Source organism: Pan paniscus, chromosome X (assembly GCF_029289425.2).
Source record: "Pan paniscus chromosome X, NHGRI_mPanPan1-v2.0_pri, whole genome shotgun sequence".
Lineage (NCBI taxonomy): Eukaryota > Metazoa > Chordata > Mammalia > Primates > Hominidae > Pan > Pan paniscus.
In genome coordinates, this window is record NC_073272.2 from 85429807 (window position 1) to 85449258 (window position 19452).

Here is a 19452-nt window from a genome sequence, read left to right on the forward strand (position 1 = left end):
CTACGTATATACCCAAAAGAAAGGAAATCAGTGTATCAAAGGGATATCTACATACCACATTTGTCGCAGCACTGTTCACAATAACCAAGATTTGGAAGCAACCTAAGTGCCCAGCAACAGATAAATGGATAAAGAAAATGTAGTACAGTTACACCTTGGAGTAATACTCAGCCATAAAAAGAACGAGATCCTGGCTGGGCATGGTGGCTCACGCCTGTAACACCAGCACTTTGGGAGGCTGAGATGGGTGGATCACAAAGTCGGGAGTTCAAGACTAGCCTGGCCAAGATGCTGAAACTCCATCTCTACTAAAAATACAAAAATTAGCCAGGTGTGGTGGCACGTGCTTGTAATCCCAGCTACTCAGGAGGCTGAGGCAGGAGAATCACTTGAACCTGGGTGGCAGAGGTTGCAGTGAGCCGAGATCACACCACTGCACTCCACCCTGGGTGACAGAGCAAGACTCCATCTCCCAAAAAAAAAAAAAAAAAGAATGAGACCCTGACATTTGCAACAACATGACAACATGGATGAAACTGGAGGTCATTATATTAAGTGAAATAAGCCAGCCACAGAAAGACAAACAATGCATATCCTCACTTACTTGCGGGAGCTAAAAATTAAAACAATTAAACATATGGAGACAGAGAGTAAAAGGATGGTTATCAGAGCCTGGGGCGGGTTTTGAGGGGGCAGCGGATAAGTAGGAATGGTTAATAGGTACAAAACGTAGTTAGAAAGAATGAATAAAATCTAGTATTTGATATTACAACAGAGTGACTACAGTCAATAATGATTTAATTGTACATGTTAAAATGAAGAGTATAATTGGATTGTTTTCAACACAAAGGATAAATGCGTGAAGGGATGGATACTCCATTTACCATGATGGATTACACTTTGCATGCCTGTATTAAACTATCTCATGTACCCCACAAACACATATGCCTCCTATGTACCCACAAAAAATAAAAATTTTTAAAAATGTGTAAAACAAACAAAAAAAGACACAAACAAGTATTCCCTGAAGATAAAACATGAATGGCCAGTAAACATATGAGAAAAGGTTCAACTTCATAGGTAATTAGGGAAATGAAAAATAAAAATCCAATGCAATGATAATTTATGTGAGTTAGATTGACAAAAAAATTTTAAATGTTGGCAAACATGTAAAGCTTTGGGTATTCTCATGTACTGCTAAAAGGTTATAATTGGTACAGCCCTCTAGAGAAATAACTGAACACGATGTTGTAAAGTGTTAACATTCATGTATCTCAGGACTGGGGAATTCCACCCCTAGATATGTTTCCGAGAGAAATTCTTGAACATATACAACTTGAAACATACACAAGGGTGTTAACCTCAAAAAACTGGAAACATTCTGTGTTCAACAACAGAAAAATGAAAAAATTGATTGTGGTGTATTCACAATAACATACTATATAGTAATAAAAAATTAACTAAAATTATATGCAATGACAATACTTTCCATCATGCTATTGAGTGGAAAAAGGAATTTATAGTATTTTTATCAAGCTCAAAAACAGGCCACACTGAATATATCACTTAGGTGGGTAGATAGGTAGGTAAATAGATTATAAAAAATAAATAGAATAAAGTATATATTTGCATATACTAAATCTTGAATAAATCTCATTTTTGCCTGCCTAATTTTCATCTGTTATTCAAGTATCACCTTTAGAAGGGACAAGAAAATCAATGGCAAACTTACCTGCAGAAACACTGGGGGAGTTCTCCTTGGCCATATAAAGGAAACAAAAATGGAGTGTTGCCATACCGCCCAAGACAGTGAAGAAAGTTTTTGGTAGCTTTGAGACCATCTATGGTGCTGCTGGCTGTCTCTGATGTCATTGCAATTGAATGCATGACAATATATTGGAGGTTGGGGGTTAATTTTTGAGTCTTTAAATATTCATAAAATGTGATCTCTTCATATCCTATGAAAAGATGAAATTTTATCACTTAAAATCAGAACTAAACTTCTATTTAAAACCACCCCACAAAAAGGAGATGAAGTGTGTTTCACAGACCTCACAAAGGACATAGGTGGTATTACATTTTGGACACTGATGGTTGATCTTAGAAAAAAATGGAAACAATCTCTCTCTCTTATTTGGAGTAATGGCACAATTTTTAGCTTTAAATGATGAATTATGATTGAGCATTTCATGGATTTAAAAAAAACTAGAAAATATTAAATAACTCAATGGGTTGTCATAGTTGGCAATAATCTCACTTTATTATCATGAAACCTGCAGGATAATGCCAATAATGGTACTGAAAATATTAAACAACTATGACAACATGGGAATGTATTGATTTAAAATGATAAATATGTGAGTTTTGTAAAACGTATACTTCTCACTGATACTCAGAAAATAAACTAAAAAATAATGAAATGAATTTCCATGTGGCTACTAGAATCAGTCTTATGGCCACATAATCACATCAAAACATACGGGACCCCCAGAAGTTACTCCTTTAAACCAAGAACAGAATATAATGTAATTGGACTGTTAGTGGTGGGAAATAAATCCCATGATAAAAGACAAAAACTTTACAGAAATAATTTACATAAATAAAAATTATGAAAATTTACTGAGAGAATTGAATTTTACACAGCCACTGTGGATAACAACATGACAGTACCTAGTAGACTTGAAGCTTTAAGAGCAAGGATTAGACTTTCATTATTTCACAGAGGAAAAAAAATATCGCTGCACTTCTCATTGTAACTTTATAAATAAATTATCAATAGTATATTCCAATTTTGGATAACATTTTCAGACCAATGGACTTAAAGTATATAGCTCTGACACTAAAATGGCATATTCAATTTTTAACAGACAGTGAAGTAACTGGCCCCAGATCACATAATGAAATAGGTCAAAGCCAAGAATAGAAACCATGCCTTTTCTGAATCCAGTATTTTTCCCCATATACCATCTAGCCTTTTTTTTCAAACGAAATAGTTCAAGATTCTATGCAAAAGCAATCCTGGAAAATGATAAAATATATAGTATTTTTACTTATGAGAAAAAATAATGGAATCATGAAAACGGATTATCATCTATGAAGAGCCAGTTGACAGTAGTATTTAAATAATAAGAATAAAAATTAAAATCTAGCATGCCACTTCAGCAATAATGAAACTATCTACACTGTAGCCACATGGGGCTATGGAGCCCTTGAAATACAGCTAATAAGACTGAGAAACTGAATTTTTTATTTTATTTCACTTTAATTAATTTAAATTTAAATAGCTAAATGTTACTAATGGCTAACCTATTGATAGTGCAGAGTTAGAATGCATTTTAAAACAGTAATAAGTGGCTCACTAAATCAGAGCAAGCATATTAAAATAGTAAGAAATGTCAAATAATTGGAGAACACTACTTAATGAAAAAAATACCTTTATATTCATCAGGATATTTCTCATATTCCATACAAAATGTAAGAAATTTCATTAGCATTCGCTTTTCTACCATAGTAAGTTGTTTGCTATTAAAGACATCTGCTCTGGAACATGGAACCTGAAAAATATTATGATTTTAAGTTAAGAAACTGCTTCCTAATGATATAACTATTCCAAATTACACTTTTTTCCCCTTTACATATAACAGGATTATCGTTTCCACTCTAGCCAGGCTTTTTCACATCACCGTCCATCAGTACTAATGGCATCTCTGCTAACTTCAGAGCTAATTGTGAGCTTTCTTACTTAATTCTGCCAAGTTACTCCTCATGCCATTAAAAGGCCAACGGCATGTCATCCTAACAGAGAAAAATTTAGCAGTGCTATCTAAAACAAACACTGTGGTTCTCCCTATGTACATGTTAGTACATTTTTATGCCTTTTCTCCAATTAATCTGCCTTTTGTGAGTTGATTTTTCAGTGAAACTTCAGAGGCTTAAGAGGGAGTGTTTCCCTTGGCCCCTACAGTTTTGGTGCTGTGAGCAGGATAGCAAAGCTCTGCTCTTCTGGAAGCTGCAGTGAAGAACCCAGGATCTGATCAGCTGTCATAAGGGTAAGAATTTTTTCCCAACCAGGCTCCGGGCCTCCTCCTCTGTGTGGAATCTGATCAAGTGGACAGCAAAAATCACCGTTTCTTTCTTTTCCCTCTCCAAAATCTTGATTAATGGGAGAAAAGGATTTGTGTGACTAGTCTTGGGTATAGTAACTCTGGTGTGCTTTTTGGTTTTTTGTGTGCTGCTTGGTACCAACACCAAGCTGCAGAGTAAGCCATGAGAAAATTAGCACTAGAAATTTTAATTAAGCATTTACATTTGTAAATCACCACGGAGGACTGGAATTTACTGCTTTATGAGGAAAATAACAATCTTATTTGCTTATCTTTCCAAAACAAACCATAATAACTTAAGCTGATGCCCAGTTACAATTCTTGATCAGCACAGTACCTGTTCCACTCGTCCTTCTCGAAATGCAAGAATCCTGGTAATATTTTTAAACTCTGCATATCGACTAACATTAGATTTGATTAGAAGATCAATTAGTAATCCTCGAGAATACAGCAGCTGTACAAAGAAAATATTTTACAAGATAAAAGTTGAAATAGTAGAAAAATTGGAAAACAATAAAGATACATAATTTTGCTATATTTTTTATTATTTGTAGAAACAATCATACCTATAAATATTATAATACATAACACAATCTATTACAGGTTCAGAATTGATTAGCTGAAATTCAAAATTCAAAAAACTTTGCAATCCATAAGTTTTTACAAAACATGTTTAGCAGCAAAACCTGATCCATACTGATAAGGCACTCTGGCTTTGTTTGTCCAAATTAACATAAATATTCATATATTTCACTGCAGAAATAATGTGTTTAGTTGGAGTTCCTCCTCAGACCCTGCTAATAATTTAACCTAACATATAACATATCAGCATATGTACTTCATTACTTTCTAAAATATTTTTTTTAATCTTAATGATAGAATACACCAGGCCCTGAGGGTTTTGGATAAGAATCTATAGTCTTACACAAAGCCAGGTAGTTATAAGAAGAAATCAGTCCAGTGAACCTCCCTACCCCATCAAAAAAAGAAAAAATATTTGTGATGCATTTACACTGAAAGAGTCAAATTATAAGGTACTTCTGTAATTCTAGAAGTCTGGGTTTATATGAGATATGTCTTTCTCAAAAAGTGAAGATGATGATTATTGCTGGCATGTATGGGAGAAATTGATTTAATCTTTCAACATCTCATAAGTAATATCAGAGAGATAAAATCAATAATGTAAACAGTATTATCTAGCATGTTAACCGTATGGTTAAATGCAACAGATTTGACTATTTCCTATATTAAGATACTCTTAATGCCTATAACTCAATAAATATTAAAAATGAATGTTACATCTATAATAAATAAATGGGAAAATTAGCTTTACTATACAAAGAAAAAGGAATCTCAAAAATCAATCTAAACCATTAGTCTGAGCAACTAATAAGTCAGTAAAGACTATCAGTAAATCAATACCATTCAAGTAAAATTTTATAAACTAATAGTTCAGCATTCTGCAAAACAAAATTGACATCACTTTTTTGAAGCTAATCTGATCATCCTGATTAAATATGGCACGTTACTTCATTACCCTCTTCCTAACACACTACATTACTGAAAGAGACCATGTTTTAAAGAATACATTGCCAATTCTTAACTCTATAATAATGATAAAAAATAGTTACTTCAAAAATCACTTGTTTAAAAAGATACACATTTGAGACTCAAGGATCCCTGCATAGCCATAATAATGTCACAAACATTAAGATATAAAATATGAAACTGCATTTTTATTTAATAAGATCCAATAAACCTTAAGGTTTAATGCCAGCTTAAAAAATAATGCATTTAAGATATCACAAGAACAAAAACAAATTTCAATTAAAATTATACTAGATTTTTGTTTCTGAAGCTCACAAATAATAAATGTGTACATATCAGAATCTAAGCCTCTTTTTCTTTTTTTTTTTTATTGAGACAGAGTCTCTCTCTGCTGCTCAGGCTGGAGTGCAGTGGCTCAATCTCAGCTCACTGCAACCTCTGTCTCCTAGGTTCAAGTGATTCTCCTGCCTCAGCCTCCCGAGTAGCTGGCATTACAGGAATGCAATGCCACGCCCAGCTAATTTTTTGTATTTTTAGTAGCACACAGGGTTTCACCATGTTGGTCAGGCTGGTCTCGAACTCCTGACCTTAGGCGATCCGCCTGCTTCAGCCTCCCAAAGTGCTGGGATTACAGGACTGAGCCACCACGCTCAGCCTAAGCCTCTTTTTCACTACCCTCTAAGCGATCTACCACAGTGATGAGGGGCTAAAGAGCAGTGCAATTTGATTACAATAATGGAAATTAGATTTAATAATTAACAATTTTTCCTTCACTTAGCATGTTGGTTCCATAATTATTAAGAGTATGGACTTACTTAGAAATGAGCTTTCATTTTAAGAATTTCATCTTTGATCTTCTCTATTAGTCTGAGCAGTATGACACTATACGTATTTTATTTAACTAACCTACCTTGAGCTATTACTTTTTAAAAGGCTATATACATGAATGTGTATTGTCAACTGTAAAGCCCCACAGTATTTAATTATATCATGATGTCTTTGAGGTTGAACGCATATAGAAATGTCAACTAGTTTGGAGATACTGAGTTGGACTTTAGAAAAGAGGTAGGTCTTTGGACGAGCACGGTGGCTCACGCCTGTAATCCCAGTACTTTGGAGGGCCAAGGCAGGCAGGTCACGGGGTCAAGAGATCGAGACCATCCTGGCCAACATGGTGAAACCCCATCTCTACTAAAAATACAAAAATTAGCCAGGCATAGTGGCACGCGCCTGTAGTCCTAGCTACTCAGGGGGCTGAGGCAAGAGAATCACTTGAACCCAGGAGACGGAGGTTGCAGTGAGCTGAGATGGCGCCACTGCACTTCAGCCTGGCAACAGAGCAAGACTCCGTCTCAAAAAAAAAAAAAAAAAAAGGAGGTAGGGCTTTAGGGCTTTAAGATAGATATTTGGCAATCATCCTAAACTTAGACGTTTATTAACTGCAATTATTAGAACAGATAAAATTTCTAAGGAGTGACCAATTGCCCCAATAACATGGAATACATTGCTTTCCATCTAGCATGCACTGAATATGTATTAAATGACTTACATTTTAAAAACGGAAAATTAATCTCCTGTATTACTATGGTTATATGTGATTAAGATACTTCTGGTTTTGAAAATGAGTACATTAAATGTTTATTAGTTATTTTGTAGAACGTATGAACCCATGAAACTCTGCAGGACGCAGTCCCAACTGCCTAGTCCACTGCCTCTAGACATGTTTGGTTTTTACTTACCATAAGAGAACTGGTTATTACTAACCATTCAAACCGATGAAAATACCCAGAAGTCTCCTTCAGGGTATCTTCAAATGTGTCAACTTCTAATTCAATTGTCTTTTTCCTCCCACAACCAGCATTCGTTTTCTTATACAACTGAATAATTTTCTACACCAATTCCTACAATTGAAACAGCACCGTCTTCTACCATTTCCCTTTGCAAGATATATACTAAATTTCAGCTAACATAAAAGTTACAGACTTTTATGAAATAGCCTTGATTCTTAACCACATTTATATCATCATTTATTTAGGTAAAACATTCCAAATTCCAAGTAATTACTTCAAAATGGAATTGTCACACAAAGCCCATTTGTTATTTGACTTGTTCAGTTTTTATGTTTTGTTTAACCTATTTCATAGAGTACTGCTCATGGGACCAGGAAGGTTATTAGTGAGCTAGGATTAAACTTCCATCCACAGATGAACAGCCAAGGTAATGTGGAAAAAATGCTAGATTTCAAATCATGACAGGGTCAAAGTAGATGGAGGTGGGAGAGAGAGTACGGAAGTATGAAGTAGAACCAATGCAATAGCCAACTATGCAAAATCAGACACAGAGTGCTACATGACAGACAGAAAGAAAAATGGGTAGTAAAAAGATATTTATATTTTCAGGCATCAAGTTCAAAGGGAGCAAGAGTATGAGGATATGGGATTTGCAGAAACAACTTGTCAAGGGAAATGTTTTGGTCCCTCTCTGTCCCCTATCACTTGGAACTTGAAGAAAGTACATTAAATTGAAAAGCCTAGTTCTGTGCTAGTTCTGTGGCAAGTCTTGTGCTATTCACTATCCTCTCCTACTTCTTTTCAGTTACTTATTGTTAGCTCTCAACTTATAGGATTTAGTCTGTTTTTCTCTACTTTTACCCTGTCCTGTATCATGACCCTTTAAGGCCATAATCCTTTATCTTACTGATTTTCTACTCTTTTGCACTAAAAATAGTCTTGCTTCCTATAAACCAAATGCAATATTGTACCCTTCTAAGATGGAGGGACCTCCTGTGAAGTTACAGTGAACTAACGTTCAAGTTAGTTATGTTCAGGAACATAACTGAAGACAATAGCTTTCTTCCCAGCCTTCCTGCCTCCATCACTATTAAATTTTCCTCTGAAGCTTTCAAACCTGAACACATGATTTTTTTGAGACTTTTTTCTTAAATTATACTTTAAGTTCTGGGATACATGTGCAGAAAGTGCAGATTTGTTACATAGGTATACACACGCCATGGTGTTTTGCTGCACCCATCAACCCGTCATCTACACACCCGTCATCTACATACCCATCATCTACATAGGTATTTCTCCTAACGCTATCCCTTCCCTAACCCCCAACCCCGACAGGCCCTGGTGTGTGATGTTCCCCTCGCTGTGTCCATGTGAACACGATTTTTAAAAATTCATTGGTTTATTCTGAGTATTCATCATCATACAGTTGTGAAAATAGTTACTATACATAAAGGCTAAAAGAATCGATGGAAATTGACTGTAAATAACATGGATTTCTAAACAGGTTCATTAGAATTTTTCTTTTGATAGAATTCATAGTGTCCAGAGAATATTAGGTTGTAGTATGTGCTCAAGCACAAAAGTATTCTTCAGGTATAGATTAAAAACATAATTAAAGCATTTTAATGTGAGCACTTTAAATGTGTTTTTAATTTGTACTTAAGGAATATTTTAAATGAATTACAAACATCTGGCTACTATCTCTTTACAAAACAAATGTTCTGCATCTCAGAGAATTACAAAAACTGGGTTTATGGGCCCAGATACTGTTTTCAATGCAAAGATGGGTAAAATTAGTACTTACCTTTGATACTAAATCAATATTAAATCTCCTGCCTTCTTTAATAATTTGTGAGTAAGTAATTCTGTTTTTCTTTGGTTGCTCTGTGGTATCTTCTGCTATAGGCACATTTTCACTCATGTCTTCTGCTGAAGTTGATGGCACACAAGTTTTATCATCACAATGGTTTTCTTTTTCCCCTGTCACTTCAGCACCATTTACTTCTAGCGCATTCTCTGGATCGCTGCTTGGAGTTTGTTCTGTGAGCATTTCACAGCTCATAGTGCTTAATGACTCATCCTCCGTAGGCAGGAAGGCAGAATCTGCAGCTTCTGTGGAGTTTGCAGATGTCACAAGAGCATGATTTTTCTGCAGTGCACCAGCTTCTTCGACATCTTCATGCAAATCCTGACTAATAAGAAATATAATAATAAACACCAGGCTTTTGATAATTCTACCCTGCTACATTTTTATATTGCTTTAACTTTTCACAGCAACTTTTATTCCCTTACCCCTTTTATCAAGTTCAGTGTACGTTTTGCTTATGTGACTCAGACATTAAACATTCATCTGTTAATGTTTCAGTAAAATATGAAACAAAATTAAGATTTGAAAGATATAAAGATTTCATGTCACATGCACATTTTTGAGAATTTAAGGCAGACAGGGGAACTGTATTGGAAGCAAATTACCACAGTGATGAAGAACACAGTCTTCAGAATAACAGATCTTGGTTCAAACCCTGACCATATGACTAGTAAGCTCTGCGAACTTAGATACTTATGTATCCTCTCTGAGACCACCTAAATTACCCTAAATTTAGGTAATTACCTAAATTACCCTCTCTGAGACCACCTAAATTACCCATCTATGACACAGAGATAATACCACCTACCACAAGGTTGTTTTGAAGATTAAATTAAGTACTGCATGCAAAGAGCCTGACACAGTGCCTGGGACATAGTAAATACTCAACAGTGGTAGTTATCAAAGATGATTATTACTGAGGAATTCCTGACTTGGTGATACGACAGAAGACCTTCAATAAAGGGAAAAATATCTGCCTTGAAAAGATTAAGTTGGCCTATCACAATGTGGTATCTAATAGGACCTTTCTGTATAATTTCCTGCCTATTTTAGTACTGACGTCTATTACTCTAGTCGAAGCCCCATTTCCAAATTTATTATTGGAGCTAACATTCTCAGTCCACCATTGTCTTGATTTATAGAACAGGCTCCCATTCAGTCTGCCTGCTTTATGAATTTCTGTGATATTTTATCCTCCACAGAACCCACTATTTTCACTGAGTTGCCACACTGCTCAATACCTGGCAGAATGCCTTGTATGTGATTGGTCTTGGCAAGTAAAAATCTGCTAGTTGACTAACAGTAGCCCTAACAGTAGCCCTTCCTTATATCAAATACCCCACAAAAAAATCTTCCTCTTCCTGTCTCTAAACCAAACCACCTTCCTTATTTACTAATCTTCTGGTTTCATCTCCACCTACTTTCCAACATGGCATCTCTAACTCCGAATTTATCAATTCTAATTGTCAAATCATGACAGTTTGGTTCATATCATTTGTTTCTTCTGTCCTTTTCTTCCCACTCTGCATAATATCACAATTCTTCCATTCTCAAACATAATCACATACTTTAACAAACTACTTTAAGAAAAAGTTTAAATTTAACTTCCAATTAGTCTTCCTTACTCCAATTACACTCATCACTCTATTATACCATGCTCCCATAATACACATATGCAGTTTACCTTGCATGTATTTATCCATTCCTTTTTAATAGTCCTTTAGTTTTCCAGTATATCCTTTATCTTCCAAATCAGACTGTAATTCCTTGAGGGAATACCTTAGCACCGCTCCTTCTGTGCCCCTCACGACACCTACCACACTGCTCTATAGATGTGGTATCCAATAAATGCTTAATTAATAATGGTTTATACATGCAGACTATTTTTGTTTCAAATGCGAAACAAACTTGTTGCAAAAAAACACAAAAAATAAGGCCAAGAAAAAAACACGGTATTGTAAATTAGAAAGTCCGAGTTAAGTGAAAAAAATAAGTGCCTTATTAAAAATAACACAATGAACACTACAAAAAAAATGAGGGACAATGAAAGAATAACACTCAAATGTCAAGAAATAAAATGTCATATTTACTGTTATAGTAATTCTAATAAAATCTAATGAAAAAACAAATTGATATCATTAATGTTACATGAATATTTTTGAGATCTAGGAAACCAAAGTGAGGAAAACACCCATGTTCTATCCTAGATTTATCACTTAGGAAATACTTGGCAAGTCATTTAATCTCTCTGATTCACCACATATAAAATGGGGATCAGTCCATTTGCCTTACCTTTTATGAAACTCTTGTGAGATAAGAAAGCTAACATATATGAAAAGTAGTTTATAAACTCTAAAAGGTTAATCAAAGATAAGATACTAATCAGGCCGGGCACGGTGGCTTACACCTGTAATCCCAGCACTGTGGTAGGCCGAGGTAGGTGGATCACTTGAGGTCAAGAGTTCAAGACCAGCCTGACCAACATGGTGAAACCTAGTCTCTACTAAAATGCAAAAATTAGCTGGGCGTGGTGATGGGCACCTGTAATCTCAGCTACTTGGGAGGCTGAGGCCAGAGAATCGCTTGAACCCGGGAGGCGGAGGTAGCAGTGAGCCAAGATCGTCCCATTGCACTCCAGCCTGGGCAACAAGAGCAAAACTCCGTCTAAAAAAAAAAAACTACTCAAAAATAAGATATTGTTAAACTGCCCACAGCTCAACAGTCAACTCAAAACCTGTATACCTAGGTTTTCTGCATTCACATGACAAAAGCCCATTGGCCATATAAGCACATAATAGCATCGCTATTAACAGCATTAAGAATGAAGAGTCATAATATGAAAGGTGATTTATATATTTTCTACAGAATTGTTCACACTCTTATTCACTTTTATTATTTTGAAAACCAACAAAACTAAAGTGTGTTACATGAGGGATCTAAGGGGACAATTTTCAGCAAAAGTTCCACACCTACTTTTTTGTTTTTCAGTAAAAGTTCCATGCCTAACTCTTAAAGCAAAAGTTCCATGCCTTTAATTTTAAGAAATGAAAGGATAATTAATTACACTTTACAGATAAGACAAAATATGGCAACTTCTCTTATTACAGACTATGATGATGACACTGTGAAAACTGAGCATAGCAAATGATCTAGTCAGTGGTTCTCTATTACATTCTGTGATGGGGGCCCTATAGAGTGAATGAAATACATTAACCAGTACTGGACAACCTGGAAGATATAAGTCAAAATACTTAATTAAAGGTATAAGCGAAGAGAAGAAATTATTCTTCGGAAATTTTTTCTACATCAATAAACTATTGTTTTACTGTTCTCAACATTATAATTTGGTGAGATTCCTAGCACTACGGAAAACACAAGCAATAAAAACACGACACTGTCCTCACTTTCCATTAAAAACAACCACAGTATTTTTGGAGTTCTGCCAAGGTTGAAGTTAATACCTAATGAGAAAATATAAAGACACCCAAAAGCTCCTAAAACTCCACTGACAGCCTCAGAAAGCAAAATTCTGTTCATCTAAAAGGGTTATCTTTCCCCAAATTTAAAACTTTATACTGTGGTAAAAGACATTTTCTTAAAAAGATATTCAACCTTTCAGAGAAAACCTCAGAATCCAGTAATAGTTCAATTCTACTAATTTAAAAGTGTTTGAAAACTATAAAAACACATTTACCAATTACAAAACAATGTAGCTGCATTATAAGCCTTCAAATGAACCTTGGAGTTCTAAGATATTACAATGATTTTAACATACACAGGTGCTCCTCGACTTATGATGGGGTTACGTCCTGATAAACCCAATATAGTAAGACAAAGTGCATTTAATACCCCAATAAAACCATTACAAAGTTGAAAAACCATTAAGTCGAACCATCTTAAGCTGCAGACTGTTTATCTAAAGGAAAACAATCTGCATCATTAGTTCTTATAAAAATGTTCACTATCAAAATTGATTTCACAAATTAAATTTAGTGTCATTTACATTGCTAGCTTTAATTCCAAAGGTCATTTATAATGTAACAATATTTTTTAGATAATTTTTCTTAATAAAAACTGCTTAACACTGCTTTTTGTAAATGCATTTTTCACTAATTGCCAAAATTCATATATTACTCTGAGAGTTTGGAGGTATATATTCTGATATCATCTAGTACTGCTTCCCAATTAATAGTAATAACAAAGAAACACCTCAAAGTAAATGTGTCTTATGAATACCTTGTAACAGCCTTTTAGAGGAATCAAATGAAAAACTGAGGAACAGGTGTTTAATTTATTCAGCACAGGTGTTCACCATTTATTTTTCAGCCATTTGCACCTTCTCTTACCCAATACGACTTGCTGCAGACATTGTATTCTTTTACTTTGATGTTTATACTTTGTTCTAAGGCCATTTATTTCTGATTTTCACAGTATATATTATACTGCTACCCAGCTGTTTATTCCTAAAATAAATGTTTAATGGCTATTCATAAGAATTACAAAAATCAGACTATTCAGAAATTGTTGTTCTACAAAATAGCAATATAAAAAGTGAAATCAATTTTGAATTGCTGCAATATGATACATTGGTAGATATATATTTCTCAGTTTGTTACCAACCTAAAACGTTAACACATACTATAGAATACAGGTGAAATATCAACCTCTTGTCATGTTTACCCAAGAACAAAACTTCATAAAATGGTGTGCAGCAGGACTGTTGGTTGTCTACTCAACAACAAATACCCTTTTTCTCCTTGCTTTAAGAGCTCCAATTTTGTTCCAATATTAGAGAGAAGCTGCTCAGTCCTTGGGGATGGATCATGACAGATCAAAACCAATTATGATAATTTTACCTCCCTTTGCTGGTGATTGATTTAGAAGTGAGTACATTATCCAGTTTCAGCCAATAAGATAATGATGAGTCTGCTGGGGGCCCTTGTTGAAGACTTTCCAGTAAAATAAAAAAGCATAAACATGTTAAGAAAACCTCTTCCCCTTTTCCTCATGTTTAGAGGTTTTTTTCTTATGTGAGAACCTCTTTGAAATCCTGGCAAACATCTTGTAACTCCAAATGGAAGGCTAAGAGAAGTGTGGAGTGCTGCCCCAGGGCTCTGATGGGCTGAAGCAGCACAATTACAAATCCTCTACCTACCCACCCACCCACTTACCTATGGACTTGTTTAAACCACATTTAGTTGGGCAGTGTTTCAATTCTGGCCTAAAACACACTTAACTGTAGACAGTGATGAGTAATTTCCTCTAAACTGTAAAAATTACAGGTGATTTTACATTTTATTTGTATTGGCTTCATCTAAATTAGAAGTATTAGTGTTCGAGAAGCTCCTGTTGCTTGTATAATTTTTAAGTGGAAATTTAAGAATTCAAAATAAATCAGTAGAATTTTAGATTCCTATTACAAAAAAATCTTTATTTTTGGTATGAATACATTAGAGTTGGTTCATTTGAAGGTAACAAATAAGTTTTCATCCTGCTTTAATATTATACCAGAAAAAGGGAAACAATGTTCAGTACAATGCAGAAAATAGGACAGAAAATGTATAAAGCTATTGTTAATATTTTAGAAAGATAAAATCTCTTCTCACTAAAGAAACTAGATGACTTTATGCAATTAACAAGCAACGATATTTTACCTAAGAATAACCTGAGTTTGTGTGATTTAAGTGTGAATTAATATATTGCACCTTTTTATAGTCTGTTCAAGATCTAAAACTAGAAACAATAGCTACTTTTATTTCCCCACATAAACTATGAAACTATTACATGGTAAGAAAGAAGAACTCTCACACACTGTTGGTAGGAATGCAAATCAGTACAGCCATTATGGAAAACAGTACAGAAGTTCCTCAAAAAATTAAAAATAAATCTATCATATGATCCAGCAATCTTCACCCTCACTACTGGGTATATAGCCAAAGGAAATGAAATCAGTAGGTTGAAGAGACATCTGCACTTCCATGTTTATTGGAGCACTATTCACAATTGCGAAAATATGGAATCAACTTAAATGCCCATCAACAAATGAATTAACAAGGAAAATGTGGCATATATACACAATAGAATACTACACAGCCATAAAAAAAATTAAATCCTGTCATTTGTGACAACATGGATGAGCCTGGAGAACATTATATTAAGTGAAATAAGCTGAGAACAGAAAGAAAAATACTGAATGATCTCAGTCATATGTGAAATCTAAAAAACTTGATAGTGGTTACCAGAGACTGGGGAGAACAGGAGGGAGGGGAAGATGAGGAGAGGTTGGTCAATGGGTATAATGTTACAGTTAGGTAGGAGGAATACATTCTGGTACTCTATCACACAGTAAGGTGAGTATAGCTAACAATAATGCATTGCATATTTCAAATAGCTAAAAGAGATGATTCTGAATGTTCTCACAAAAAATAATAAAGGTTTAAGGTGATGGATATGCTAATTAGCCTAATTTGATCATTCCACAATGTTTATATGTATTAAAACATATTGTATCCCATGAATATATACAATTATTATGTATCAATTTTAAAAATCCCATGGCATATAAACTGGTCTCAACAACTAAAGAATATTGGATTCTTCCCATAGCTTCCTAACACTGGGAGTTAGGCACTTTAATTTCTCATTACAGATATAACTACATTACAATACTATATAGTATTCCAGTAAATTAAAGAAGTAAATGCACTTTCTTAGGTGCTAGTCTTCACAAAGGAAATACTTAATTCACTTGGTGGAACGGTTGGTTCTCTTGATGTGCATACATGTGTTTACCTGATGACTGAAATACAACATGATACAATGGAAATAGCACACGTTTTTGAGTTAGAAAAACACAAGTTCAAATTTGGCTCTGCTATCTCTAGCATTCCTTGAGCTTCTGTTTGTCAGTAAGATGTACCTATAGCTCACGCACATGACTGCTGCACAGAATAAATGAAATTAATATGTAAAGCAACAGGTTACAGCAGTTGCCACAAAGATAATATCCAATAAACACTAGTCCTTTTTCATTTCCCTTCCATAACTCGATTGTGTAATCACAAAAAATCACTTCAATGAAAAACAATCTTTGTGTAGCAAAAATATTTTAGGTCCAAAATATTAAGTAGCCCACTTATTGTAAGGAAGAATCAGGAAAACAAAGCTCTGATAAAACAATCTGGATAGTTCTTTACAGTCTATGATGTTTGAACCTAGCCTATGATAGAATAATTACTACAATTTACATTTTAGTCTTTAGCCTGTTTTGCAATACCCAATGTATTAAATTTAATGTTGAAATGATCATGAAAACCTTTCAGTTGAATAATACTTCAGAATACTTTTTAAATAAGTCATGGTAATCAAAAAATAACTATCCTATATATTTATATTAGAATACATAATATATAAATACACCCTATATATTTATATTAGAATACATATATTAGAATTATATTGCCCAAATACTTTGACGTATTTTCCAAGCAGTGGTAATGGGTTTGCACTAATCCATTTGAATTCTCGCGCAGTCCTCCTTGCAATCAAAGATAAAATATTAGAATGCTATCGGTGTGTCCGGAATTGGTGGGTTCTTGGTCTCACTGACTTAAAGAATGAAGCCGCGGACCCTCGCGGTGAGTGTTACAGCTCTTAAGGTGGCGCGTCTGGAGTTTGTTCCTTCTGATGTTCAGATGTGTTCGGAGTTTCTTCCTTCTGGTGGCTTCGTGGTCTCGCTGGCTCAGGAGTGAAGCTGCAGACCTTCGTGGTGAATGTTACAGCTCTTAAGGCAGAGCATCTGGAGTTGTTCGTTCCTCCCAGTGGGCTCGTGGTCTCGGTGGGCTCAGGAGTGAAGCTGCAGATCTTCGCGGTGAGTGTTACAGCTCATAAAAGCAGCATGGACCCAAAGACCGAGCAGCAGCAAGATTTATTGCAAAGAGCGAAAGAACAAAGCCTCCACAGTGTGGAAGGGGACCGGAGCGGGTTGCCACTGCTGGCTGGGCAGCCTGCTTTTATTGTCTTATGTGGCCCCACCCACATCCCGCTGATTGGTAGAGCCAAGTGGTCTGTTTTGACACGGTGCTGATTGGTGCGTTTACAATCCCTGAGCTAGATATAAAGGTTCTCCACATCCCCATCAGATTAGTTAGATACAGAGTATAGATACAAAGGTTCTCCAAGGCCCCACCAGAGCAGCTAGATACAGAGTGTCGATTGGTGCATTCACAAACCTTGAGCTAAACACAGGGTGCTGATTGGTGTGTTTACAAACCTTGAGCTAGATACAGAGTGCCGATTGGTGTATTTACAATCCCTGAGCTAGACACAAAGGTTCCCCAAGGCCCCACCAGAGCAGCTAGATACAGAGTGTCGACTGGTACACTCACAAACCTTGAGCTAAACACAGGGTGCTGACTGGTGTGTTTACAATCCCTGAGCTAGACATAAAGGTTCTTCAAGGCCCCACCAGAGCAGCTAGATACAGAGTGTCGATTGGTGCACTCACAAACCCTGAGCTAGACACAGGGTGCTGATTGGTGTATTTACAATCCCTGAGCTAGATATAAAGACTCTCCACGTCCCCACCAGACTCAGGAGCCCAGCTGGCTTCACCCAGTGGATCCCGCACCAGGGCTGCAGGTGGAGCTGCCTGCCAGTCCCGCGCCATGAGCTCACACTCCTCAGCCCTTGGGCGGTTGATGGGACTGGGCGCCGTGGAGCAGGGGGCAGCATTTGTCAGGGAGGCTCGGGCTGCACAGGAACCCACAGAGGCGGGGGAAGGCTCAGGCATGGCGGGCTGCAGTCCCGAGGCCTGCCCCGTGGGAAGGCAGCTAAGGCCCGGTGAGAAATTGAGCACAGCGCCGGTGGGCTGGCACTGCTGGGGGACCCAGTACACCCTCCGCAGCCACTGGCCCAGGTGCTAAGCCCCTCACTGCCCGGGGCCGGCAGGGCCGGCCGGCCGCTCCGAGTGCGGGGGCCGCCAAGCCCACACCCACCCGGAACTCCAGCTGGCCCGCAAGTGCCGCGCACAGCCCCAGTTCCCGCTCGTGCCTCTCCCTCGACACCTCCCTGCAAGCTGAGGGAGCTGGCTCTGGCCTTGCCAGCCCAGAAAGGGGCTCCCACAGTGCAGCGGCGGGCCAAAGGGCTCCTCAAGTGCCGCCAAAGTGGGAACCCAGGCAGAGGAGGCGCCGAGAGCAAGCAAGGGCTCTGAGGACTGCCAGCACGCTGTCACCTCTCATCGGTATGGCTATGACATTGTTTATAACCAAGAAATACACATTTTACTCTTCCTTAATGTTAAATAATCAAGTGGCATATATGAAAATCAAACCATAGGCCGGGCGCGGTGGCTCATGCCTGTAATCCCAGCACTTTGGGAGGCCAAGGCGGGCAGATCATGAGGTCAAGAGATCGAAACCATCTTGGCCAACATGGTGAAACCCAGTCTCTACTAAAAATACAAAAATTAGCTGCGCATGGTGGCACGTGCCTGTAGTCCCAACTACTCGGGAGGCTGAGGCAGGAGAATCACCTGAACCCGGGAGGCAGAGGTTGCAATGAACCGAGATCACGCCACTGCACTCCAGTGTGGTGACACAGTGAGACTCTGTCTCGACAAAAAAAAAAAAAAAAAAAAAAAGAAAGAAATCAAACCATAGATTCTACCCTAATATACACCAACTCTATAAATAAGCTAAGTCATCTGGTCTAAAGTGACAAGACATGTCATAATATTTTAGCCTTCATATCATTAAAAAGTAATTTTTACATGATGTTTTGGAAATTTACAAAAACATTTAAAACAATATCCCACATACATAGTGCACCAATGATTCAAGTTTGACATATCTATTTACTTGCTTGATACAAGCAAATACAGTAAACTCTTGGCATGAATGATCATTTAAGGGTAGTACTTTTGGTAATTTGTCATTTGGCCAGATTATGGATTTGAATTGCATATGCTGAGACACCATGTGCAAGAACAATATATTCAGCAAATGAGAGACATGATTGCCCAGCATTAGCATATAATTAAAATGTCCTCAGGAAGTGATGAGAACTTCCTTTCTGGGAAAAAAGAACAAAGTAGGGCTTATTAAGTGAGCCTAAGGATAAGTAGAAAACACAATTAACCTGTTGC

General features: G+C 36.6%; 1 protein-coding gene across 5 annotated transcripts in view; it reads right to left on the reverse strand.

Annotated features, from left to right (window-relative positions):
- Nucleotides 1-19452, reverse strand: part of CHM (CHM Rab escort protein) — a 187413-nt gene that overhangs the window by 93498 nt on the left and 74463 nt on the right. For 4 of the 5 annotated variants that reach the window (XM_003824441.6, XM_024927340.4, XM_034950572.3 and 1 more), the window contains exons 5-8: nt 9246-9633; nt 4441-4557; nt 3434-3554; nt 1733-1958 (exon numbers count right to left, since the gene is read on the reverse strand). In XM_003824441.6, coding sequence (XP_003824489.1) covers nt 1733-1958; nt 3434-3554; nt 4441-4557; nt 9246-9633 — 852 coding nt within the window. The remainder of the gene's footprint in view (nt 1-1732; nt 1959-3433; nt 3555-4440; nt 4558-9245; nt 9634-19452) is intronic. The other variant, XM_055106930.2, reaches the window with a different exon arrangement.